General features: G+C 35.3%; 1 protein-coding gene across 4 annotated transcripts; it reads right to left on the reverse strand.

Annotated features, from left to right (window-relative positions):
* Positions 1 to 5443: 5443 nt before the first annotated feature.
* On the reverse strand, positions 5444 to 14267 carry LOC107863095 (nephrocystin-3). Of its 4 annotated transcripts, none has more exons than XM_047409475.1 (10): positions 14151 to 14267; positions 13867 to 14043; positions 11943 to 12210; positions 11177 to 11327; positions 8782 to 9004; positions 8593 to 8684; positions 8017 to 8152; positions 7000 to 7331; positions 6252 to 6790; positions 5444 to 5924 (listed from the first exon to the last, which is right to left on the reverse strand). In XM_047409475.1, the coding sequence occupies exons 1-9, from the start codon at positions 14201 to 14203 to the stop codon at positions 6540 to 6542; spliced, it is 1683 nt and encodes a 560-aa protein (XP_047265431.1). In that variant the 5' UTR covers positions 14204 to 14267; the 3' UTR covers positions 5444 to 5924; positions 6252 to 6539. The 4 variants fall into 4 exon arrangements, with proteins under 4 accessions (XP_047265431.1, XP_016564351.1, XP_047265432.1 ...); XM_016708865.2 differs by having other exon boundaries at positions 6364 to 6790; positions 11943 to 12207; positions 14151 to 14266; XM_047409476.1 differs by having other exon boundaries at positions 11943 to 12207; positions 14151 to 14266.
* Between the last annotated feature and the right edge of the window lie 12811 nt (positions 14268 to 27078).

Below are 27078 nucleotides of genomic sequence, written 5' to 3' on the forward strand. Positions count from 1 at the left end.
GTGCCACACGCCATGTTTGCACAAACAAAGAGTTGTTCTCATCATTTGCTCCGGCTCAAGTAGAAGAAATACTCTACATGGCCAACTCCGCTACTGCTAAGGTGGAGGGAATAGGAAAAATTTGCCTAAAGATGACTTCCGACAAGGTCTTGACACTTAACAATGTGTTATATGTTCCGGAGTTATGTAGGAATTTAATTTCTGTTTCACTCCTAGATAAGAATGGATTCAACTGTGTAACCATTTCTGGAAAATTTTTATTGAGCAAAGGAGAAATGTATATAGGAAAAGGCTATCTCACGGAGGGCCTTTATAAGATGACTGTTGAAATGAATAAAAGTTCGAATTTGTCTTATTTGCTTGAGTCTTATGATTTATGGCATGAACGTTTAGGCCATGTTAATTACAAAACGTTATGAAAACTGATTAACTTAGAAGTTTTGCCAAACTTTGAGTGCAATAAATCAAAATGTCAAACGTGTGTGGAATCGAAGTATGCAAAGCATCCTTATAAGTCCGTTGAAAGGAATTCCAATCCCTTAGACTTAATACACACTGACATTTGTAATATGAAGTCAACACCATCTTGTGGTGGGAAAAAGTATTTCATAACTTTTATTGACGATTGCACTAGATATTGTTATGTCTACTTGCTAAATAGTAAGGATGAAGCAATAGATGCGTTTAGGCAATATAAAATTAAAGTTGAAAATCAGTTAGACAAAATGATCAAAATGATAAGAAGTGATAGGGGTGGAGAATATGAATCTCCCTTTGCGCAAATATGTGTAGAGAATGGAATAATCCATCAAGCTACGGCCCCATATTCACCTCAATCTAATGGAATTGCAGAAAGGAAAAACCAAACTTTGAAAGAAATGATGAATGTCTTACTTATAAGTTCGGGTTTACCGCAAAACTTATGGGGGGAGGCTATCTTTACGGCCAATCGTATACTCAAAAGAGTTCCCCATAGTAAGATACAATCAATTCCTTACGAAAAATGGAAAGGAAGGAAACTTAACTTGAAATATTTCAAAGTGTGGGGGTGTCTAGCAAAGATACAAGTTCCTATACCTAAAAGGATTAAGATAGGACCTAAAACGGTGAACTGCGTGTTCATAGGATATGCTAAAAGTAGTAAGGGATGTCGATTTTTGGTTCATAAATCTGAATATCCGGATATTAGTGAAAATACGGTAATTGAATCAGACAATGCTGAATTCTTTGAAAACATTTACCCGTATAAAACTAGACATGAACAGTTTAGCGGAGGATCTAAACAACCTCGGGATGAACCGAGTGAGAATGTACATAATGAAGAAAATCCAAGACGCAGTACACGTCAAAGAACGTTAACTTCGTTTGGATCGAATTTTGTAACATTTCTCTTAGAAAATGAGCCTCAAACATTTAAAGAAGCGATGTCTTCGTCAGACTCATCCTTTTGGAAAAAGGCAGTCAATATTGAGATAGATTCAATCTTAAGCAACCATACATGGGAATTGGTTGACCTTCCTCCCAGAAATAAACCTTTAGGTTCTAAATGGATCTTCAAAAGAAAAATGAAGGCGGATGGTACTATTGACAAATACAAGGCAAGACTTGTAGTAAAAGACTTCAAACAGAAATAAGGCCTTGATTAATTTGATACATACTCGCCAGTAATAAGGATAACCTCAATTCGAATGTTAATTGCCTTGGCGGCGGTATATGATCTTCAAATCCATCAAATGGATGTGAAAACCGCATTCCTAAATGGAGATTTGGAAGAAGAAATTTACATGGAACAACCTGAGGGTTTTGTGGTTCCAGGAAAGAAAAACAAGGTGTGTAAACTCACCAAGTCATTATATGGACTAAAGCAAGCACCAAAATAATGGCATGCGAAGTTTGACCAAACCATGTTGGCAAACGAATTCAAAATAAATGAATGTGATAAATGTGTTTATATTAAAGACACTCCAAATCACCAAGTCATTGTATGTTTATACGTGGATGATATGTTGATCATCAGTAGAGACATTTCTGACATAAATGCAACAAAACGAATGCTTGAGAGTAAGTTTGATATGAAGGACCTTGGAGTTGCAGATGTGATCTTAGGTATAAGAATCCATCGAACTCCACAAGGGTTGGCATTGTCACAGTCTCATTATATCAAAAAGGTACTTGACAAGTTCAAGTATATGAAATTCGGTATTGCCAAAACTCCATTGGATGCGAGCTTTGCACTTTGAAAGAATGAAGGTGAAAGTGACTCGCAATTGGAGTACGCAAGAGTATTGGAGTGTTTAATGTATATAATGAACTGTACACGACCAGACATAGCATGCGCTATCAGTGAATTGAGTCGGTACACGAGTAATCCCAACAAAACTCACTGGATGGCAATGAAAAGAGTTTTGGGGTATCTTAAATACACTCAAAATTATGCTTTGCATTATAATAAATATCCTGTGGTACTTGAAGGATATAGTGATGCAAATTGGATCACCGGATCGAACGAAGTAAAATCCACAAGTGGATATGTATTTACTATCGGTGGAGGAGCAGTTTCTTGGAAATCATCCAAACAGAAATCCACAAGTGGATATGTATTTACTATCGGTGGAGGAGCAGTTTCTTGGAAATCATCTAAACAGACTTGTATCGCTCGCTCTACAATGAAATCTGAATTTATCGCATTAGATAAAGCCGGTGAAGAAGCAGAATGGCTCCAAAATTTCTTGAAAGATATTTCGTATTGGCCCAAGCCAGTGGCACCAGTATGTATACACTGTGATAGCCAAGCAGCAATTGGTAGGGCAGGGAGCATGATGTATAACGGTAAATCTCGTCATATAAGACGAAGATATAATACCGTTAGAGAACTTCTCTCTAGTGGAATTATCACCGTAAACTATGTAAAGTCGAAGGATAATGTGTCAGATCCACTTACAAAAGGCCTATTTAGAGAAAGAGTAGAAAGGACATCTAAGGGAATGGTTTAAGGCCTAGGACAAGTCAGCATGACGGTAACTCTACCTAGCAGACTGGAGATTTCAAGAGTTAGGTTCAAGGAGATCAAACAAAGTTGTGTCTGACAGGTTCAACATTGTCAATTACCCAACCCATTCTCATGATGTAGACAATGTATAGTAAACAAGGATAAGACTTAAGGTGAAAAGTCGTTTAATGATTATCTAAATTTGGCAGATTTGATCAAATAGTTTAATCTACAAGATTGAACGTTTAGAAATCACCTATGTGTGGGCGAAGTGGAAGCCGTTCAAAGAGAATATTAGTAAAGGCATATTCTCTAAGCTCTCATGAAAACCGGGACGTGTTCATAGCTGAAAAGAACAAAACCGTAAGAACCATAAACGATAAAAAGCTAGTTGTGTGACATGTGTTATCTAGGTGTACATTAAAGCTCGACGGTTCAAAGATATCAAATCTACCGATTGATCAAGTGCATCCGATGCATGTTCACTACAGAAAGTTCAAAGGGAAACCCACTTATCTAGATGCAATCAGTCTTTGCTTGATGATCACATACTTGTCCGTAAAAATTTTACGAAAAATAACCATTCCCTATTCATGTGGAAGATTGTTGGGTTCATAGTAATGAAAGAGTGTGAATGGATAAATGGAGAGTAAAAGGGTGGAGGAAAGGAGACATTAAAAATGGAAAGTGTACTCCCAAAATGGCAAGTTTACTCTTTCTCCCACATTGGTGGAAGAAGAGAACTTGACAGTGTTTATAATGAGAAACACTTACTCCATATGGAAAGTGAGGCAAGAAATAAATTATGCCTCGCGCCGTCGCCGTCGTCGTCGTCGCTCGCTCGGCTCGACTTCGGCTTTGGCTTTGGCCTTGGCTTCGGATTTGAATTTGAATTTGTCAAATGATCGATCGATGAGATCTATATTTTTGAACAAAATTTATTTGAGAACTTGAGAGTGTTTATAATGAGATAAATGATGCCTCGCGCCGTCGTCGTCGTCGCTCGCTCGGCTCGACTTCGGATTTGGATTTGGATTTGGATTTGTCAAATGATCAATCGATAAGATCTATCTTTTTGGACAAAATTTATTTGAATTTCGAAGAATGCCAAGGAAACTGTTTCGGCCTCCGTTTATACAGAAGGCTGCTTCAGATTGTTGCTTCTGTTACAGTTACAGAAGGTTACGTTGCACTGTTTCAGATTGTTGCTTTTGTTACAGAAGATTGCACAGTTTCAGAAAGTTGCAACTTTTCAACGAAAATACACACTATTTCAGTGAACTAGTGCACTGTTTCAGAAAAATATGCATTGTTTTAAGTGAATAGACATGCATTTTCAGGAAGAGTCACACACCTCTATTATGAACCAATGCCACATTTTCAAAGGGGCATCTAGTGGCTATATAACCCTGGTTTCATCCACAGGTTTATAAAATAGAAAATACAGAAAGTTTGATATTACAAAACATTCTTCTTGTCTTAAAAATACTCTAAGTGTGATCATTCAAACCGTGAGTGTGTTCGAAGAATCCGCCTATTTGAGGTACCGCTATAGTCGGATTGAAGGCCATTTTATTCTGGGAGGAAGATTCCATAACCTCGAGTACAGTGAGGGGAATTATTCCTTACGGAAAATCCGTGAATTCGGACGACTTGGCCTTAAACATTTCTGTTTCATCTTTATTTTCTGAAAGATAAATACACCTCTTGGAAAGGTCCTTTTGATCTTGTGTTGAGGGTATTTAAAACTTCATTGTGTTCTTGTTCATACTTGAACACGAGTTGAAGTTATTGTTCTGTTATACAGATTCTACGTACCCATATTTTGGAAAATAACATATATAGTTGATGTTGACCTTCTAAGGCTAGTTTGAGATGTAAAACTATTATTATTTTCATGATCAGATGAGACATGTAAAACTAAAAGATCTTTTTAAAATATGTACATGCATATAGTGGGGCGCAATTCTAGTCTCTGGTGGTATTTTAAACGAAAGCACCTATGAGATTATCATGGAGGGTAGTTGTGAGATATTTCAAGAAAAATCTTTGATAGTTTTAATGCGTCTTACACAAGGTAATACTAAACATACGATAAAAAAAAAAAAAAAAAAAAAAAAAAAACGTAGACTAGGAGGGCTCCTGCATTGGTCCCCCCGACTGTAGACTTTTCTCTGTAGTCTGCATGAGATTTTTCTACACCTACGCTTTGAAAGTTCTCAATTACGCTTTTTAGTAGTGACCTTAATTGGATACTTATCATTTGAACATTATACTTAAATGTCTTTAAAAGAAAAAAAACTTGATTTTTGATTAGATATGAATTAGGAAGAAGTTAGTATTCCAAATATGTATAATGATAAAATTAACACCACGTTATTTTCCTATGATTCACTATATTTCTGTGACAATTGATAATATATTCACATCAATAATTCAGTTCCAAAATAAGAATAGCTCAAATACAAGAACTGCAATTATTTCAAGAATCTGGACAATGGGTAAAGCAAAATGTATGTATGTGTGCCACTAGAAATCATTAACAAATGCAGGTTAAACAACGGTTTTGCTATCTTATAACATTTATGCTAAAAAGAAAGAGCATATGCTTCTTCGACCTTCAGATTAGCCAGTTATGTTGCAGACTTACAGCTCGTGCCTGTATATGGAAAGAGCAAGTCCTTCCACAACCTTCAGATTCTCTATGCACCGCCGATGTAATTTCAATCAAGTAGATCAACGGCTCTATGTCATGTGAAGGGAGTCAAAAGGAGTCGGCAGTGACATTTTTCATCTCCAAAAGATGATCGGACTTTGCTATCACTTTCCACTGTTTGACTACATTGTAGTATTGTACGTTTTAGTCAATCAGATTGTAGTTGGAATGTGGACACTGTCCTATTTGGGTCGACATATTGAATGCATCTCTCCACACCTATTAGAAGCAAAAGGGTAGCAGGATAGATGGTAAGCAAGGCTTCAATGCTTGAAGAAGATGAATAAACAAAATAAAAAAGGAACAGCAAGAAAAGTAAAAAACAATGGAACAAAGAGGTGAACTAATGAAAGTACAGTAGGACACAACTGCAGCAACCATTACTTTTTTGATTGTTAAAAGTACTCAGCAACCATTAATCCATTATTAACCACGGAACTGTTGATATTATGAAGCTAGTTAGGACTCGAGAACTGGTTTTGAACTGTTGATATTATGAAGCTAGTTATGAAACAGTTGATAATACTGTCCCCTGAATTTTCGTACCTAGCTTTGAATGTTCTCTGAAATATCACTTTTACACTCTTGGATAGATATAGCTTAGAAGAATTTCTTTCACATGCCTGTCATTTTATCTTTGTTAGTTTCGTCTGCTTACCTTGTTCACCATGGCAGTAAGCCCGATCTTGTGCTATACTCCAGTGTCTCTTTTCCTACTGAGACATGCACAGTCCCAATCGAAAGATATGTCTATCTTGCTGCACAATCACAATGATCTGGCACTGTTAATAGCATGAAAGCAATTACACATCAAACATGTGCCTTGTAGGATCTTTAATATTGAACCATTTGCTTATATTTAGTCTGGAGCTTTGATAATCTTCTTTGCAGAGGGAGCATCTCATGTTTCCTCCCCGTCTTCTCCAAGTAATATACTACTTTTTTAAGTGTTTCCATGACTTCTTCACTGTCAGTACCAAAAGCTTTCTCTTGAATTTTCAGTACCCTCTTGAGCAACTCCAGCAATTCACCGTCATCCTTCCCCAGCCGGGTTTGAATGGAGACCAAACAGTCAAGTGCCTCCCCTGCATATAGAAACCCTTTAGACTAACGGGGAGAAATGAAAGAAAAGAACCAGCTACTACTTTCATAAACACAAATAAAGAGGACAAGCAGATAGTACATTAATGGTAAACAGCTTGCAAACATATATACAATCGACGGCAAACATTTTCCACTAACAGATTGAAACATACAAGCTGACAATAAAGCAAAAGGAAAAGGACAAGCTTACCAACAGGTAGAGAATCTTTTCCAAATGCCTTCTCACGGATATGCAGAACCTCTAATGCATATTTTTCGGCTTCCTCATTACGGTTTATATTGTAAAGAGTAACTGCAAGATGCAGCATTGGGAAAGTAATGGATTGATCATCAGGTGAAACATTCTTAAACATAATCTGCAAACTCATCCTTAGCAAGCGCTCAGCTTCTGCAAAAAGTTTGGACTGTGAATAAGAAGTGGCTAGATTCACTAGATGAGCGACTGAACTAGGATGCCCTTCTCCCTTGAACTTCTCAGCTATCAACAAGCACTCCTCCAGTAGTGCACGGCCTTCTTCACTTCTGAAAGATAAATGAGTGTTAAAGCAGTACTCAAAAGAACAAGCCCTATAAAGAAGCTTAAGTATTGCAATTTGCATAGTTTATTCTTAAGAACAATTTGCCCCTATTTTAAATTATTCTATAAACACTGAACGTGAGTATTGAGAATCTTTTCAGAATCGAGTTGTAATGTGTCAAAATATACACGTATATGAGAAGTTTTATTTAGTTTTATTTCTATGCTTCATATCTTCTTAATGTAAGTACCTCACAATTCTCGAGCGAATTAAGTCCAACTTAAGTCATAAGGGGTAGTAATTTATCGAAAAAGGTAAAAACGGAAAGTAAAGGATAAGAAACTATATTTGATTTTAGTTCTCAAGGAAATGTTGCTGAGTAGCATATAGGAATCGACTTTACTAAATGCAATAAAACTAAGAATTTATTGAAATACAGATGGCAAGTTAGAATTTATTTTAAAAAGGCCAAAATTTGTTACTCGTTAAAATTAAGAATAAATTAACGCGATGAAAAGCATTTATCAAACAATTTAGACATGAGGGTGATTCCATAATTTAAAAAATAGCAGGAAACTTATGTGCCTCCGGATCAAAAGTTAAGGAATTTATGTGAGAAAAAAGTTTTTGTTGCAAAAGTCGAGGATGTTTGTAACTAACCCAAAGTTTAATTAACACATCATCCTCACCTTCCAACCGCATGAAGTAGTTCAGCCAAGTCTACTCTCATCTTCTCCATTATTTGATCATCAACGGCTATATAATCAGAATCCTTCAGCATGCGAAGAGCCTCTTTATACAGATCAATGGCTTCATTCACATCTCCTGTAAAGCACCACACATGTGAACACAGTACCCCCTTTTTTGGAGCAATTATCAAAACAGGAATAATTTAATGGACACAGAGCATAGAAAGCATCGCAACTTGTAATCCTCCTACTTTTGGATTGAAAACCAGTTAACTATGATCTACCACTTGCAGGAAGATGAAAGCTACAAGCAACTGGAATCTCTGGAACACAATAATGTCAAGTTCACCATTTCACCATTAGCTATTCAAATTTACTTAGCTGTTCAAGCATTAGTCCTATCTTGTGGTTGCTTTTGGGCGAGTTACTTCAGTATCAACCATGTCGCTGCTTGCTTCATTACTCGAGTAATGGCAACCATAGAAGGAGAAGATTATGTGACTCCAGGAACAGCAAAGAAAGAAGAAAAAGGAAAAAAAAACTGACCGCCACAAGTAGGAAAATCATTAAATTCACCTTTAGCACATTTCACACGAGCAAGATAACTCAGAGACAGTCCAACTCTGCCATCATTTTCTCCATATAACTTCACGTACGTGGTCAAAATTCTACATCATATGCAAATAAAAGGGAGAACAAGTTAGCATTGGTGACTACAGAAACGAAATGGTCAAGAATCAAAATACATGTAAGAACAGTGATCACCTATTAAAAGCAACTTCTGCATCAGCCACTCTCCTTTCCTTCAGAAGAAGATTGCCCATGCCAAATAAAGGTACTACCAGTTCCACACTTTCTTCACCCCTACTAGATTCGATAATTTTAACCACGCGATGATATGTTTCTATTGCTTTTTTGGTTTTTCCATTAGCACCCAGGACTTTTGCCATCCCTAACAATGGCGTGACTATAAAAGAACTGGTATTTCCTGTAATGTAAAATAAAAGTATGACCAAACTGCTTTCAACCATATATCAGCCATAGAGAAAAGAAGCACTGATAGTTAAGAAATTTGCCTGAGGCTTGGAGATGGAGTACGATGATTCCGTTATATAAAAATAAGGGTGACTTTCAGAGTTGCAACAACTATAGGGGTATTAAGCTGTTGAGCCACACTATGAAGATTTGGGAGAGGGTGGTTGAGCGGAGATTGAGGAGGATCGTGCCCATTTCGGAGAATTGGTTTGGTTTTATGCCTGGTCGCTCGACGACAGAGGCAATCCACCTGGTGAGAAGATTGGTGGAGCAGTATAGGGAAAGGAAGAGGGATTTGCACATGGTGTTCATCGATCTGGAGAAGGCGTATGACAAAGTCCCTAGGGAAGTTCTTTGGAGATGCCTGGAGGTGAGAGAAGTTCCAGTGGCGTACATCAGAGCTATTAAGGACATGTACGATGGAGGGAAGACTTGAGTGAGGATGGCGGGAGGAGACTCAGGGCATTTTTCGGTCAAGACAGGTTTGCACCAGGGTTCGACCCTAAGCCCGTTCCTTTTTGCGTTGGTGATGGACGTGTTGACTCGGAGTACTCAAGGTGAGGTACCGTGGTGTATGTTATTTGCGGATGATGTAGTGCTGATTGATGAGTCGCGGGGGGAGTGTGAATGAGAAATTGGAGGTTTGGAGGCAAACCCTTGAATCAAAGGGTTCAGGTTGAGTAGGTCCAAGACGGAGTATTTAGAATGCAAGTTTAGTGACTCGAATCAGGAGGATGGTGTGGTGGTGAGGTTGGAATCTCAGGATGTTTGTAAGAAGGATAGTTTTAAGTATCTTGGGTCTAAGGGGAATGACGAGATTGATGAGGATGTTTCTAAACGTATTGGAGCTGGTTGGATGAAGTGGAGGCTCGCCTCGGGAGTGTTGTGTGATAAGAAGGCGCCCCTTAAACTTAAAGGCAAATTCTATAGAGTGGCAGTCCGTCCGGCCATGCTGTATAGAGCGGAGTGTTGGTCAGTCAAGAAATCCCATATCTAAAGATTGAAGGTGGCGGAAATAAGAACGTTGCGTTGGATGTGTGGTCTTACTAGAGGAGATAAAGGTAGGAATGAGATTATCCGGGAGAAGGTGAGAGTGGCTTCGGTGGAGGACAAGATGCGAGAAGGCAGGTTGAGATGGTTTGGGCATGTGATGAGGAGGAGCACGGATGCCTCTGTTCGGAGATGTGAGAGGCTAGCTTTGGATGGATTCAGGAGGAGTAGAGGTAGGCCAAAGAAATACTGGAGGGAGGTGATTAGGCATGACATGGAGCAGCTTCAGCTTACTGGGGACATGACCCTAGATAGGAAGGTGTGGAGGTCGCGAATTAGGGTAGAAGGCTAGCGTGAGTGTGTGGGTTGTGGCTAGGGGTTAGGAGAGTTTGGGTGTGGTGGGTGTTTTAGGTATTGAGAGAGTATGTCACTACTAGGTGAGTATCCGTTTTCTTATATCTATTGCGTATTGCTCGTATTTTCTCTTATTTCAGAATTCTCTGATATTTATTGTTATTATTTCTTATCTCTTATTTTTCCTTATGGGTGCCGTATCTATGTTATGTCATCTGCTTCTGTGCTGTACTATGTGTTTGTGTGATATCTCGTGACTTGAGCCGGGGGTCTTTCGGAAACAGCCTTTCTACTTCATCAGAGGTAGAGGTATGGACTGCGTACATCTTACCCCCCCAGACCCCACTAAGTGGGAATACACTGGGTTTGTTGTTGTTGTTGTTGTATTTCTTATCTCTTATTTCTGTTTTTGTTATCCACCATGTCTCTTGTTTCAGTACGGCCTTGGTATACTATTCTCATTCTTAAGCCGGGGGTCTATCGGAAACAGACTCTCTACCTCTTCGGAGGTAGTGGTATGGACTGCATACATTTTACCCTCCCAGACCTCACTTTGTGGGAATACACTGGGTCTGTTGTTGTTGTATAGTTCAGAAATTTACAGATTTATCAAACAACTAAACCATATATTTCTATACAGTTGTATGGAAACCAAATCCAACCCCATAGTTGATGATGTAGAATTCTATTTTAAAAACATAAGCAGAAGCACCATCTCACACAAATATATCCAGACGTACAATAAACAACAACAATAAAGTAAAAAAATATTATTACTTACCATATAGTCTCTCAAGAACTTTGACAGCTCTTCTATACAGACAAATGGACATCTCAAAATTTTCCAACTTTTCATACATATTACCCATATGTGTGAGTATTGAGTCCAGAAGAGGCTCTTCATCTTTCAAGTCACCAACAATCTCGCTCAACTGCCAGTACATCATGCCGGCCACCCAAAATACAGGAAAGGGTGACTAAAATAAGGACAAGTATGAATTCTAAAACAATAAAGTTATATTATTGCAGTAAAAGAGAAAGTTCTCATGTCAATAAATGATTTGTTTTTCACAGAGATTGTAACGAACCCAAATTCTCAACTCAACAATCAATACACAAAGTGAACAAAACAAATCAACTTTGATTAATACGGAAAAGAGAAATAAGAAGAGGAATAATAGTAGAAGGGGATGAGAGGCCTAGAGAGAATTGGGGATGAGAAGCATAGTTTTGCCTAAGCAATTATCACAATTTGCATAAATCTATTCTTACTAAAATGTGTTATTTATTAACCCGTATCCCCCACATAGCCACTTGATGTGGTATTGGGCTGCTTTACCCATAACTGCTTTCGGCCCATTCATAACAGAGATAGTTGGACTTGAAACTTCCAAGGAAGATGTTTGAATCATGTCTCCATGCTCTAGTACTCCTAATTAATTTTTGCAGCATATTTCTGCCCCTTGAAAGGTCACTTGATCCTTTCGCGAACTAATGATACAAAACAAGAATGAGGAATTAGCATTTATGGCAAGGGAAAGAATTACCACATCCAACAGGGGTTTGACAGTCCTTAGGTCACCGAGGGCCATGTACCCCAAGGCTGTTACATCAAGAATAGCAGCTTCTTCTATACCCTTGTTACCTGCATCCATCTGTTCTTTGACAGCTTCAAAATTTGCTAGAAGCAAATCTCTGGCCTCATTTTCCTTCCCTATTTTTATCATGGCGTGGACTTCATTAAATAAGTCCCTCAGTTGCTCCTCAAGAACATTCAGGTTGCTAGGCACGTTCTCCTTTAAATCTGTATACCTGCTGAAAACACATGCTGACATTGTAGTTCTCAATGGATATACTACACAAGTCTGCAGAATCTATATACTCTAAAGCTATTGAAAGGTTTAGAATTCATCAGGATTTCTTTAAAATGAGGAGATAGTCTATGTGTAAGGACTACTAATGTATTCCACCAACGAATGAGTTTAGCGCCATAATAACAAATGTTTCATTACTTAACAAAATATAACAGTTATAAAGATGCTTTAGATTACTGTTACCAGTTTCAAAGAAAAAAAATGCTTCAGCTTTCAGAACTTTGGTTCTCCGTCCCTGACTAGACTTTGATCTAATCTCCCATACTTGTGTTTAGCATGAGCCATTAAAATCCAGAATGAAGAGAAGCATATGAAAATAGCTGTATGGTCTATTGATAAAACTGTCAACCATTATTCACAACTGGATTGTAATATCAACTCAAAGTAGTAGACCTAGTACAACTAGTGTAATAAAAGGCGTTTTTGGAATCTGCATCACTCTAAAACATCATGAGTCAGATGTAATGAGGTGCTTTCCTGAGTTTCCTCATGAGACATGTGCCTCAACTATCTGGGCATGAGCTTGGCATGCCCATCGCCAAACACCCCAAGCACGCCTAATAGTTTTTGAGTCAATGGTGTGCGTCAAAACTCAATTAGCCGTATTCACCCTCTAAATACTAAGATTTAGAAGATTAGCAACTTAATGAAAGCCATTATATTAACATATCCTCCGCTTGAGAAAAATTTAAGGAGAGTTTTCTTGGAGCCTTTCATCAAAAAATAAAAGGTTTGGCTTGATGTCTTCACTCGCACTCCATCTTCATGTCTTTAGTCTGCTGTCTTTCCTCATCAAATCGTCTTAGTTTTCTATTCTCTTCCACTAATAAAATTAAGTAGCAATTTCTTTATAAGGTAAAGTTCTAACACAATTAAGAGTTGCTCTATGTACATTAATGGGCAATGGAACTGATATTTCTATTTTGTTTTATCATAAATTATCTGTTAGTAACAACCTAAATATAATTCTGTCAAAATGCTACTCATTTCATTGATGGATTACAGTTATCAAGATCGGAAACAGCCTCTCTACCTCACCTCTGAGGTAGCAATACAGACTGCGTACACTTTACCCTCCCCAGAGCCCACTTTGTGGAAATATTCTGGGTATGTTGTTGTTGATTACAGTCATTAAGAACTATTTCTTAATGTATTCACCTATTGAAAAGCACAAAATGCCGGTGTTATACTGCAATAGTAAGCTATTGCGACACACAAGTGAAAGTAGTTCCATTCTGACACGATTATTGTTAATTCTATCCCTCCATCTTATTTTACTTGGCCCCTATACCAAAATTAGATGTTTCGTTATACTTGTCCATTCTAGCAAATCAAGAAAGTTACATGTTTTTCATACTACCCTTAGGGTTAAATAACTACATACAGTAGTCGTAGTCAAATCCAAAGTTCCAAAACATAATTAACAAGTTTAGTTTAGTAAAAAAAAAAACAATTTTTTAAGGGAATATCATGATAGAATACTTAACAATAACTTTTTTAGTGAAACAAGAAAAGCAATGAAACAATCAAAGTATTTGACTGTTACAATGTGAAACAAAACAGTATTTTAACAATTAAATAGAAGCAAAGTCCATACCTTGAATCAATTTCTTTGTTTTGGTACAATTTGGAAGAGGTAGCTGAGACAACACAATTCCCCCTCGTGCCACCACCAATGGGAAAGCAAAGCTTAAAATTACAACTTTGACAACAAGGTTGATTAAAGGAGAAGGACAATATACCTAAATGGGTACTTGAAAACACAACATTCTTCCTGAAATATACAAAACAAAGTACTCATTGAATTAAAAAATAAGCAAAAAAAAAAAAAAAAGGAACAAAGAAGGGGGGGGGGGGGGGGGGGGGGTTAGGGTAGGTTACCTGTAGGAGTTGGTGAGTGGGGAAGGAGTAAAAGGGAGTAGAGAAGTAGACATTTTTCAGCACACACGAGAAACGAGGGAGACACAGAGATTATCCACAAATGTATACGACTATATCTTTGGGTTTTCTAATTAATTAATTAATAATAATTAACCACTTTTCCCCAACTTAGTAATTAATTCACATATTAATTGAATAACATTGCAATCAAGATTAAAAATATAATAGCATCAGATTAGTTAAATTTTATCTCTTATTAATTTTTTCAAAAGTTGTATAAAATTTATACATGTAAACTATTTTGAGAGAAATAACAATAAACTCAGTATATTTACACATAGTGAAACCTGGGAGGATAGAATGTACGCAGATCATATCAATTCATCAGAAAAAGAAAATACAATAAAAAAATTTTATTTCATAAATTGAATAAGTTAATTAAAATAATTGTTTTTAGTATAAGTTCAAGTAAAACAAAATTAAGAAAGTATGTATTTTACCATTATATCCTTAATTAATTTTTTAGATCATGTCTGTTTAATTTCTTTAATTAATGAAAAGTGTGCTTCTCCTACGAATAAAATAAAATATAAAGAATATATACTCAATATGTCTCAATTTTCTAAAATGATAAATATTATGAAATATCTATTTTGATAAGGATAATAAGTATTTGCAAATCAAAAGGTACAAAATATAGAAATATTAGTTTTGCAATAACGTATAAATTATAAAATCTAGCTGTCTATATAACTTATAAAATTGAAGTGTTTAATTTTGTTTTTTCATTTTTCTTATTTCCCATTCTCATTAACTCTAACCGTCACTATTCTCATCTAACATCCTCACGACTAGGGGTGTTCACAATTTGGTTAAAAATCAAATTGAATCGCAAATCAAATTAAATCGATTAAAAAAAATTTATATTTGGTTAGGTTTGGTTTTAAATTTTAAAACTGATAATTATGTGGTTTGATTTTGATTTTATTCTAAAATAACCAACAAAATAACCAAACCAAACCGATAAAAATTATATATATATATATACACACACACATACAGGTGCATATATAAATTATTTATATATTATTCATAAATAAAATATAAATAGTTTTTATATTTTAAATTTTAATCATGAATTTAACTTTAGTCATAGCACTTTTAGTCATATATCTCCATCTAGTTGATGGTACGTTATGAGATTCTATATGATTTTCGTGCTTTGAATAGCAAATGATACTAATTGTGAAAATTATCTTGTTGTCTACGAAATTTTAAAGGTGAGTTTTATTAGATTATAGTTAATCACTAGTTTTGAACTTTCTTTTTGGTCCCTAATGTGCAAAAAAATTATGTGTTTACCTTTTGGGGGTTATCATATCATTCTCTTATATGTAGTTTCTAAATACTTTTGTAGGAGCGTTTGTATGGTGTTGTTCATGGTTTTGCCTAAGTATAACACTAAATTGACATCTTAGTTTCAAGGTGAGAAACAACACTCGGTTGACATCTCATATGTTGGATTGAATTTTTTTAAGAAAAATTTTCGCTTTTATCATTAACTAAAGTTATAAACTGAAAAACCGAACCGAACTAAACCGATAAGAATCAAACCGACGGTTATTTTTTTGTGTTGGTTTGGTTTGGTTTTAAAAATTTTAAAACCGATTAAGTTGGTTTGGTTATGGTTTTGACCAATAACCGACCCAAACCGATCCATGAACACCCCTACTCACGACTATTATCGTTACTTCATTGAAAAATCATTAGAGTAGACCCAAAAATTGTGATCGCAAAAAATAAAATAAAATTGCACTATGTCAATTTTAGCAATTTTTTTTATAGATTAACATATACATGATATATAATATAATAACATATATAATATGCAAAGTTTGTATCCCACGTATATGTTAGTATATAATACGTCACTATATATACTGTAATACATGCGACAATACACATGAGATGCATATAGTGATACACATGGCCTAAGTTGCTCGAATCTTTCAAAAATATCTACGGGTGCATGTCGGATCCTCCAAAAATAGTGTATTTCTGAAGAATCCGACACGGGTGCGATAATATTTTTGAAGCGTCCGAGCAACTTAGCACATGACATATAACGACAGAGGCAGAGCCAACCCTCTTTAGGGAGTTCGTTCGACGGAAAAATATACTATTTATACATGATTAAAATTATTTTTATGTGATTATAGTAGGTGTTGAACCCCCTTCGACTTAGTTTTCTTTGAATATTGAATCCCCTTACTTGAAATCCTGGCTCCGCCTCTGTATAACGACATACACCGGGTATACATATGACATACAATAATTTCATCACTAATAATATCATAACCATGCATCTCATCAATAAATCACCATTCACTCTACTATATTCCCTTTTATTGTAGAGAGCATGCTGCACAGTTTTGTGTGTTAGCAGAGGACTATGACCAGCCAGATTATGTCAAATTGGTCAAAGCATTCTGTGTTGATCACAATGCATGTGAGTTTGTTTATGATCCCGAATGCATGCAAAAACTCTTGGCGAATGAACTAATGTGTTTGTTTATTTGTGGGTGCAGTTTAATTTTACTGTCTACCACTAATATCTGCTGATAAATGATAATGTGTAAGTTTTGTTCAAAAAAATATTTGGACTTTGGTGACAATCAAATGAATTCAGAGGCCTTGGGACACAACTTCCACCAACTGGGAAATATTAAGGGTCACAAATCATCTTCTGGATTCCTGTACTATATCGATTTTGTAAGTTGGACACTTCTACTTACATGTTTGTCATCTAAACCCTTAAACCCATTTAAAAACAACATTTTTGCACCCTTTGACCTTTGATCTTGCCTATGTGGCATTGAAATGGTGATTAGGACAAAGAGAGTGTAGTCACTCGCCTGGGGTGCCAGTGAAGGTCAATTTAGGCCAATTTTACATTAAAATAATTAAAAAATAAAATAAAAATAATATTAAAATTAAAAAGGATCCTTTTTTCCCTTCATCTTTTTAAATATAAAAATATTTTTAAAAATAATTTATTTTTAAAAAAAAAAATTAAAAAAATATTTTTTTTCCTCCCCACCACACCCTAGCTCGTCCCCACCCCCACACCCCACCCAGCCCCATCCCACCCCACCTCCAGCCCCCTCACCCCACCCCAACACCTGTCCAACCCTTCCTCACCCACACCCCAGCCCGTCCTCACCCCCACACCTTACCCAACCCTATCCCCCACCCCCAGCCCCGTCCCCCCCACCCCCATACCTTACCAACCCGGTCCAGCCCCTCCTCACCCCACCTCCAGCCCCCACACCCCTCCCAGCCCCATCCCCCCACCCCAGCCCCCCCCCCCCCCCCCCCCCCCCCCTCCCCCCCCTCCCCCCCCCCCCCCCCACCTTCACTTTTTATTTTTTATTTTAATTTTCTCTCAATTCAATTCTTTTCATTTATTTTTTTGAATAAAAATTTAAATTTGAAATCTTTTTTTGGGGGGGATTAAAATTTAAATTTGAATTGAAAGTGAGTGATAGTGAATATTGAAAAAAATTAGCGAATTTCGCTTGAAAAAAATTAAACTTTTTGTGAATTTTTTAAAGATATTCAAATTTTAAAAGAAAAAATTTATTATGTTTGTATATATGAATTTATAGTTAAAAATTTAGATTAGTTGGAAAATAATTTTAATTATTTGGAATGAATTTGATGTTTAATTTGTGAGAAAAAAATAAAAACATGATTATTCAAATTTTTCTACAATTATAATTTTTTCTTATTTAATTAAATTAATTTTAATATTTAATTTGTTATTTAGCATTATAAAAATGACTTGGAATTTAATGTAATACTTTTTTTTTAAATGACGTGGCAGATGAGACAGACGTGGCAGATGACGTGGAAGATGAGACAAACGTGGCAGATGACGTGGGGAGAGTGTGTCACTCACCAAAAAAGGATTTAAAATGCTGTTTTTTAGTGAGTTCAGGGGTCCAGATGACAAACATGTAAGTAAAACTATCCAACTTATAAAACCGACATAGTACAAGGGTCCAGAAGGTCATTTTACCTTTTTTATTTTACGCATATTATATTTCACATAATTGACTGTAACTAAATTAGCTTCCGACTCCAAACTCTATTAGAAGATCGAATAGAGGTGCCATGTAATTGTGAGTATTCCTCGTTACAAAATAGTTGGCCTACTTCACACAAATATTGTCACACAACTCCGAAACGATTATATTTTAAGTTCGAAAGGGTTTTCATTATTAAAGTGACAAAATGAAGATAATTTGTTTCGAAAAGGACCTTTTACATTCAAAACTCAGAGTCGCCACTTGGCATAATTTGGTGTGCCAAGTCACCATTGGAAAATCCTTTTCAAAATCATTTGACTCTTTAAACTGGTTTGCGAACAAAGATTCCGACTAAGAAATTCTGTTGACCGAGGGGAAGGTGTTAGGCACCCCTCGATCTCGTGGTTCGACCACGGTCGCTTGGTGGAGCATATCGACTAATTTGATATTATGAATGTATAAACCACACAAAAATACACAAAAGAATCAATCAATCAAATAAAACAAAACAAATTTAAAATTATAGTGTCCAGTCTGATTATTACAACCCGAAAATAAAAAGGGTGCTGAAAAGTAAACCTATCCTAATCCTAAACTACGCTCCAATGCTTTACCCGATGCCCTGGGCTTTCATCGCAAGCGTCTTTCGAGTACAAGGTACCTCGGGGCATTCCCCAGTGAATAAGTACATAAGATCTCGAGGCATTCCCCAGTAAAATGAATACATTTGAATTAAATAAGCTAACTAACTAAACAAAACACACATTTAAACATTCGATCAAACACATTACATCCTAGATTTCTGCCTACCCGAACCTACATTGCCTATCTATTTCGACCTAAGCATACTACTATTGTGTTCAACATTATAAACCAAAACTAATCTGAATTCAACGATATCGATATCCATTTCAAGTCCAACCAAACAATTCACATTACTTCATTAGTTCGCAATTCCGATCCCCCCCATATTTATACATGACAGTTTTTAAACACGAGCACAATTATCCATACATATCATCATTGATTTCATGCTAACAACTACTTATTCAGATAAGACAGCACCAATCACCAAAAATGTCCAATCAACAAACAATACACTACCACAACATCCACCTACTAAATACCATAACAAGAAAATCAAAAGGCAAGGATTAGAAATGGACCTTCGAAGAAATGACTTCGTGATAATATGTGTTAAAGAAATCCGCATTCGAAACCTCGAACAAAAACCTCAACAACGAACCCAACTTCAAACTCGATATAGAGAATTAAAATCCGAGGCTGGACTCGACGAACGAGTTAGGGCGAATAGAAACCCAAATCGCAGAACCAGCAATGAATATCGATGAACCCAAGACGAAATCACTACAGCACAAAAATCAGACCCATACGCAAGAACTATCATGTGACCAACACATAATATGACCAGTTTCAGTGAAGAATCCCTACTGTTTCAACATTTTCTGGCGAAACTTAATGTCGTCATCCGGATCTAACTCAGAAATCAAGAGCAGAATGAAGAAATTTTGATAATTCTAGAAATGGTTCAAACGAGCGACGAACTAAAGATCGATTTCTTGGCAAGTTTCACCGGAAAAACTCAGAGAAAGACTGAACCTCTCTTTTTTCAGTCCATTCTCGACCCCCCTTTTTCTCAATTCTCCCTTTTCTCTTTCGATTTTCTTTGTGTGCAACATTGTGTGTGATAGTGTGTAGATCGTGAGAGATATGTGCGTGTATGGTGGAGAAGAAAAGGAGAGCCGAATCTCCCTTCAAAAATAGCATTTTTTTTGTCAAAAAGACTCTTTTGGGGTTAAAGAATGATGATGATGGGCTCCTTTCTCTCTCTCTGTATTGCTGTATATATATCCCTCAAGAAATGGAAATTTTATATATTTTTAAATGCAAATCCCTCCAATGGGCAAAAAGAATCCCATGTTTTAAAAAGAAAGAAAAAAATGGAGTGGGTCCTTGGTGTCTTTTCTGGAAGTATTTTTTTTTTTATGGACAAGAAATATAAGGGGGGGTCACGTGGGTGAGGGGTGGGGTAATGGGTGAGGTCTTGTCTTTTAATTGGAGGGGTAAGGGTTAGGTGTCTATTTTTGATTGGGTGAGTTGTTGGAATCTTTAAGATAAGACAAAATTAGTTAGGGTTTGTTATTTGGATAAAAACAAAAGGGAATAAATAAATAAGTAAAAGATGAGGTGGTTACTCATTTGTTTTTCTTAAAGAAAATTATAAGATAGGGTCAAAGTGCATGATAAGGGAGTAAGAATTATTTTCTTCGGGACAAAATTATGTGTCTACAAATATTTATTAGAAATTTATTTTATCAATTTAATCTTAATAATTATGCTTTGAAAATACTCTCTTCATTTTTTTTAATTGCTCTATTTGAGCTGGACTCACCCCAAAATAAATCTATCTCTAACCCCAATAAAGTAGATATAATTTTATCAACATACCCTTGATTAAATTTTTTATCCATTTTCAAATTAACAATGATTACATTTAAATGAAAGACATTTATGAGAAAAATCAATATTTTGTTAAATCACATTCAATTTTGCATTTTCACTACACGGATATACGAAAAGTTCTCTACTATCATCAATTTCACTTCATATTTGTCACCAAATTGTTATCGATTAATTAAATACATTAAAAAGTAAATATTCAATTAATGGTCTTGACAATTTAAACAAGGGCATAATAGGAGGTTTTTAATTAAGGAAAGTGTTAAATGACCACAAAGATATGACCCAAATTTGACCATAATTGTGAAAAACTCCAATGACCTTTTTTTTTTCAAAATTCTTTTTTTAATCAAAGAAAATTAAATTCTTTGTTATTTCCTAAACTTAAAAGTCAATTCTCACATTGAAAACTATTATTTAACTACTATTTCCTAGGCACTCAAATCAAAATTTTATGTTATTAATTATGAGAGTGAGCCATGACTTTAAATATGGGACACATTCACCTTTTTCTCTTCCTCTCCACTACTTTTTTTTTTTTTGCTTCCCCCCTTTAATCTTCTTTTTTTTAAAAAAAATAATTTTGTTACTTCCCCTTTTATCTTCTATCTTGTCTTTTTATTTTTTAAATAATTAAATTTTAAAACTAATTTCATTATATACAAATCATAGTTTATTAAAATAAATTTTTTAAAAAAGTCATCATTGGTCATTTAATTTTAAATTTATTACATGAAAATTAGCTTTTATTGTATAAAAGTCATTTAATTCTAAAATGTCATATAATTTAATTTTTTGCTTACATAAAAGTCATTTAATTTTAAAATTTATCACATAAATTCAACATTTATTTTTTTTGTCACTTGCAATCATTCAACTTTAAGCAAGTTAATGAAAATGTAAATGTTGCATGAATTTAATATTTTATATCAAAAATATGTTGTCGCTTCAAAATAAATTACATCTATGATAATATTCGGAACATCCATTAGTGGTTTGTTGCTTAGGGTAACACGCAACTTTTAGAAATACACGCTGACACATTTGTTTTTCTATTTTTAACGTACTATCAATAATATTTTAAAAAAATATAATTTAACTATTTTTCTATCCTGATATACTCATTTTGTTGTAAATTTTGCAAAAATAAATAAAATAAATTGTGTGTGATAAATTTTAAAGATGGAATACTTTTATGTGATTAAATAGCAAAATATTTTTGTATAATTATTAAAATTATGTGATTTTACTTTTAAAAAAAAGGATTGAAAATAATTTTTTTGTGTTACAAACTCAATGTTAGATGATTATCGATAAATTTTGATCAAAATAAACTTTAGTTTAAATATTTACTTTTTTAATTCTTTTAATTTTTACCTACAACAATATATCCAATGTAATCCCATAAATTTTCACCTACCTTAATTATTTTTTAAGATTATGAAAATAAAAATAAGAATTGATTACTCATATATGTTAAATAAAAAAGATTGAGACATAAGTGGAGAAAATTGAAGGTAAGGTGTCTTTCAAGTCTTGAATGAAGTATTGGTGACATTGACCAACAGATAGGGTCAAACATCATTAGGAAACTTGATTAAGTTAATTGTGGACTTGATTAATATTTTTAAAACTTTCTAATCTTTTCTAAAATACAAATCAACCCAACCGACACCCCTCTTCAATCCAAAGCAACCACTTTCTCTCTCCAGTTTCTCTCAACTCTTTCCCAACCAGCAGTTCTGTAAAATTTCTCTCTTCAACCTCCGGCGATAAATAGTCGGGAGAGTTTCTTTTCAACTTTCAACCACCAATCGACGTGAAGACTTCTTCGGCGACAACAACTTCGAGTTCTTCGTCGTCTCATTTTCCTTTTTACAGTAAAATTATGAAGAAACAAGGGAACTTAAGCTAACTACTTTTTTAGTATTGGAATGTGGACTGAATAAAACTTAAAATTTTTGGCATTTCTTCTTCTTGTTGTTGTACTGTTGATTCGAATTTGTTGGTGATTTTTGGTTACAGTTGATGTTCTTAGTGTGTGTGTGTGTGATATGTTGGTGTTGCTGGGTTGATTTATTATTTGTCTTGATAAAAATGGTATTGTAAAAGATGAAACATCTGATGTAACAGATAAAACATATGATGCAATAGATGAAAATCTAATGCAACATATGAAAATCTGATGCAACGAGTGAACAATCTAACAGATCATTCATTTGTTGCGACAGACGACTCTTCTGTTTGAAAGAAATCTAAACAATATTGATCCAACAGATAACTGATTAGTGATCTATTTTTATTCTTTCCAACGGCTTACTCTTCATTTTGCAACAGATTAGAACTGTTTTATTCTTTCCAATGGTTTACTCATCCGTTGCAACAGGTCGGTTATATGTTATAACAGATAACATACCCGGTGCAACAGATTAATGATTTATTTTTATTCTTTTCAACGGTTTACTCCTCTATTTCAACAGGTCTTATATGTTACAACAGATAAAATACCTGGTGCAACAAATTAGTGATCTATTTTTATGGTTTCCAACGGATTACTCATCCGTTGCAGTGGGTCAGTTATATATTGCATCAGATAAAAAACCAGGTGCAACAGATTAGTGTTGTTTTTATGGTTTCGACGGATTACTCATCCATTGCAACAGGTCAGTTATATGTTGTAACAGATAATATACCTGGCGCAACAGATTAGTTGTCTGTTGGAACTGTTACATTACTGTTATGCATTAATCAATTATAATCTATGTTATGTTTCTGTTAATTTAAGATAGCATGGCTCCCAAAAGAAAAGAAATCAAATCAAGCCTAAGTAAAGGAACAAGTACAGCAGCTCAGCTACATCCACCACTCTATGAGCGTACTTTACAAGTGTTATCTCAATCAGGAGCAGAAGATAATGAACACGGGGAGGAAGAATCTTTTAAAAGAGATGATCCAAATGCTAATAGCCCTTCTGCCGAATAGTTGGTCAAAACCTTCAGCATTGATCATTATCTTGTGAGAATGCAGTGTGATGGTGCCACAGATTTAACGAGTGATCCCGTGGTTAAGTCAGTCATGAGAAAATCTTTCGACGCCTTAAGAAAAATACTTCGAGAACAAAAATTAGATTCTTATTTTAGGGAAAGCTTCTTTGGGCAATATCTTGATTAGCCGGAGGACAACAATGCTCATTTCCAGATGAAAATGGTGTATGATCTTCTCAAGCTCAAGTTTATGTATGAAAACAAAGATAAGATGGATGAGGTGTGGATAAATTACTATGGTATGCCTGTTTGTTTTGGTTGGAAGGAGTTTACCATAGTTACTAGACTAAAATATTATCCTCGTTCTCCTTCTCAAGTTTTACCTACTCTGACCCCAAAAAAAGCACCCCGCACACCCAACAAAGGAAAAGACAAGTTGAGTGATCGTGATGACTTGGTGTCCATTGTTGGTCCAAGCTTTAAAAATAAAAATCTGATAGAAGCATTGAAAGGTAAAGGACTTTCAAAGAAGCAAAAGTAATCATTGTGCTTGGTTTGGTTTGTACATAATGTTCTTTGGGCGAGAGACGTTAACAACAACATAAGCCTCGATTTAATAAATCTCTTCGAGGATCTTGAGGCATTTAACAACTATCCTTGGGGTTATGAAAGCTTCAAAATAACTGTCGAATATTTGTTGACTCTGTTAACGCCAAAAACAGTCAACTTATATGGCTTTCCATGGGACTTCATGGTAAATATTTCTTTTATCATGATATGATTCATCATTTTCTTATTCAATAATATTTTTAATTTATTGGCGTTATGTTATAGGCTTGGGCATTTGAAGCCATTCCTTATTTGAGACAACAAGTGAACTACCAGGAAAAATTTTCCTGTCCAAGAATTCTGAGATGGTTGTCGGCCAAAATCGATAAAAATGCAAAATTTCTTGATCTTTTCAATCCCCCCAAGGAAGCAGTAAGTCCAATTCTAATCAAGTTTTTATTTTAATTAATGATTAAATGATTCCATCACCATTCTTAATATATGTACCGATTTATTTTAGATTGTCCATCCGTGGCTTGTTCCGACCAATCGAGAGTTGAAGATCCCATTTTTTCTTACTTTATGGTCTGTGCAAACTTTATCGAACCCGTTGATAGAATAAAAATAGAATTGTTTGGATCAACAACCATCACAAGAAAAATAATTTTAGAAGGTGAGGCTAATGATGCTCCTCTTACGGTTTTTGAAACAACAAGCCATTATGATTATGATCATAATGGTTGTACAGATTTTTCTCCAGATTTTGCCGCATCTCGCAAATGTTCTTCATACAAATGTCAAGCCTGCCATGCAAAATACGATGAAGTGATTAATGTTATTAATGTACTAACTGCTTCTGTAAAAGAAATGACATCTAAGAGGGGTGTCATTCCATCAAAGAGGATTTCATATCCAGACACTCCACTAGAGATCAAGGCGGCTAAGAGGAGAAGGAAAGACACTTCCAAGGCATCATCAATCATAAAAAAAAGCAAGATTGCAATGTCTCTGTCTTTGTCTTGCACCGATGTTCAGTGTGTAAGGAACACAGAAGAGCAACATGAGCTGAAGAAGGTAAATGTACATTATCTGTTCCAAAAAACAAACAGGCACATATTTGTTTCAACAGATGATACATCTGCTGAAAATTATCAAACAGATATATACATCTGTTGCAACTGTTGTCTAACCTGTTGCATTAGGTGAGTCTTATGTTGTAATAGATGGGTCATCTATTCAAAATTATCATACTGCTCTGATTTATCTGTTCGAATTTGTCCCAACAGATAATCCATCTGATGCAACATAAGACTCATCTATTGCAATAGATGAAAAATTTGTTGTATATCTCTACTTTGCATTGACAATTCTGGCTTTCCAGGTAGATGTCACAGCTACTGCAGAAGAGCATAATATCATAGTTGATAATCCATCAACTGTTTCCAAAGATAAAGAAGAAGTGGAGCCTGTCAGTTTGGGAAAATGAAAGAATTACCCGTTTGAAGGTTTCAACATCTTAGATGAGGCTCCAAAAAAACTAACACAGTTATTCAATGACTATTTAGAATGGATTGCCGATGGGCTGTTAAAGCATCATGCCGACAGGTACATAAATTAATTTTATGGATATTGGTTTATACAATTCTTGTTGTAAGAACCTGACATTAACACATATAAATCATCATGTAGAAAACAAAATAACGAGCGCTACAAAGTGAACGAATCAAATCTTGGTTTTGATATGTTCAACTTTGTTGTTGCACATCCCGAAATGAAGAATTGGTTCTATTTGATGTCACAGCCCCAAACCTGCTGGAATGATGAGGTTTAAATGTCATACGTATTACTATTAATTAATACTTTATTTAATTACATCTGTGTATTGATTTTTTTGTCACATAATCTGAAATGTTTGATAATATGTGCAGCACATCGATGTCATTTTTTACTACCTCCGAAAGAACGCCAAGTTACAAACACAAGAACAATACAGATACACAACAGACAATTGTTTGTACAAAGTTTACATCAATAATGCCTACAGTTATTGTCAACAGCAGCTAGAAGTTTCCTGAAATGAGGAATGCTTAATCAATATCATCAAAGTTTTAGTATTCCGGCTGGCTTACCTTGGCATTTGGCCGATGAAGTGTACATTCCAATCAATTATGGTGATGAATTCCATTGGGTGTTGGATGTCGTCGTATCAAAAGAGAGGCGCATTTGAGTTTATGACTCGATGTCGCGAAGGAGACATTTTGGGCCGTCGTCTGAGATACAAAAGCTGGCTAAAATATTTCCTACTTACCTTGATATGAGTTGTTTTGTGGACCAAAAGGTTCATACTGATTGGCCGACGATTGAAGCACATTGGAATAAAATGGCTAATCCACTTGATGTACAATATGTTGACGGAGTTTCTCAATAAACCATTGGTAGCCTGTAAGTTTAAGTGTCATGATTTAGTTTCATTTCACAAATTTCACAACGCTTGCATGAACTGGAAGATATGAATTATCTATTTTTTTATAACCCAAGAATTGCGGTCCTTTTATTATTGCCTGTGCTGAGTATTTGAGTGATCGATTATAAGTACCAAATGATGGACTTGATGCCGGATTATTCCGCAAAAGATATGTTGCTCTTTTATGGAAATACGGAGAAGCGAAAGCTCAGAAGTCGTACGCAACCGATGTTAAAGATCCAGGATGACCAAAGACGAATTTCGTAGCATCGGATGAAGAACAACTTGTCCATATTGATTAGATCTTTATAGCTTGAGTCCGTCAATGTAATAACCTATCCTCCTTGTTTTAACTTGTT

The sequence above is a fragment of the Capsicum annuum genome, chromosome 3, assembly GCF_002878395.1.
Source record: "Capsicum annuum cultivar UCD-10X-F1 chromosome 3, UCD10Xv1.1, whole genome shotgun sequence".
Taxonomy (NCBI): domain Eukaryota; kingdom Viridiplantae; phylum Streptophyta; class Magnoliopsida; order Solanales; family Solanaceae; genus Capsicum; species Capsicum annuum.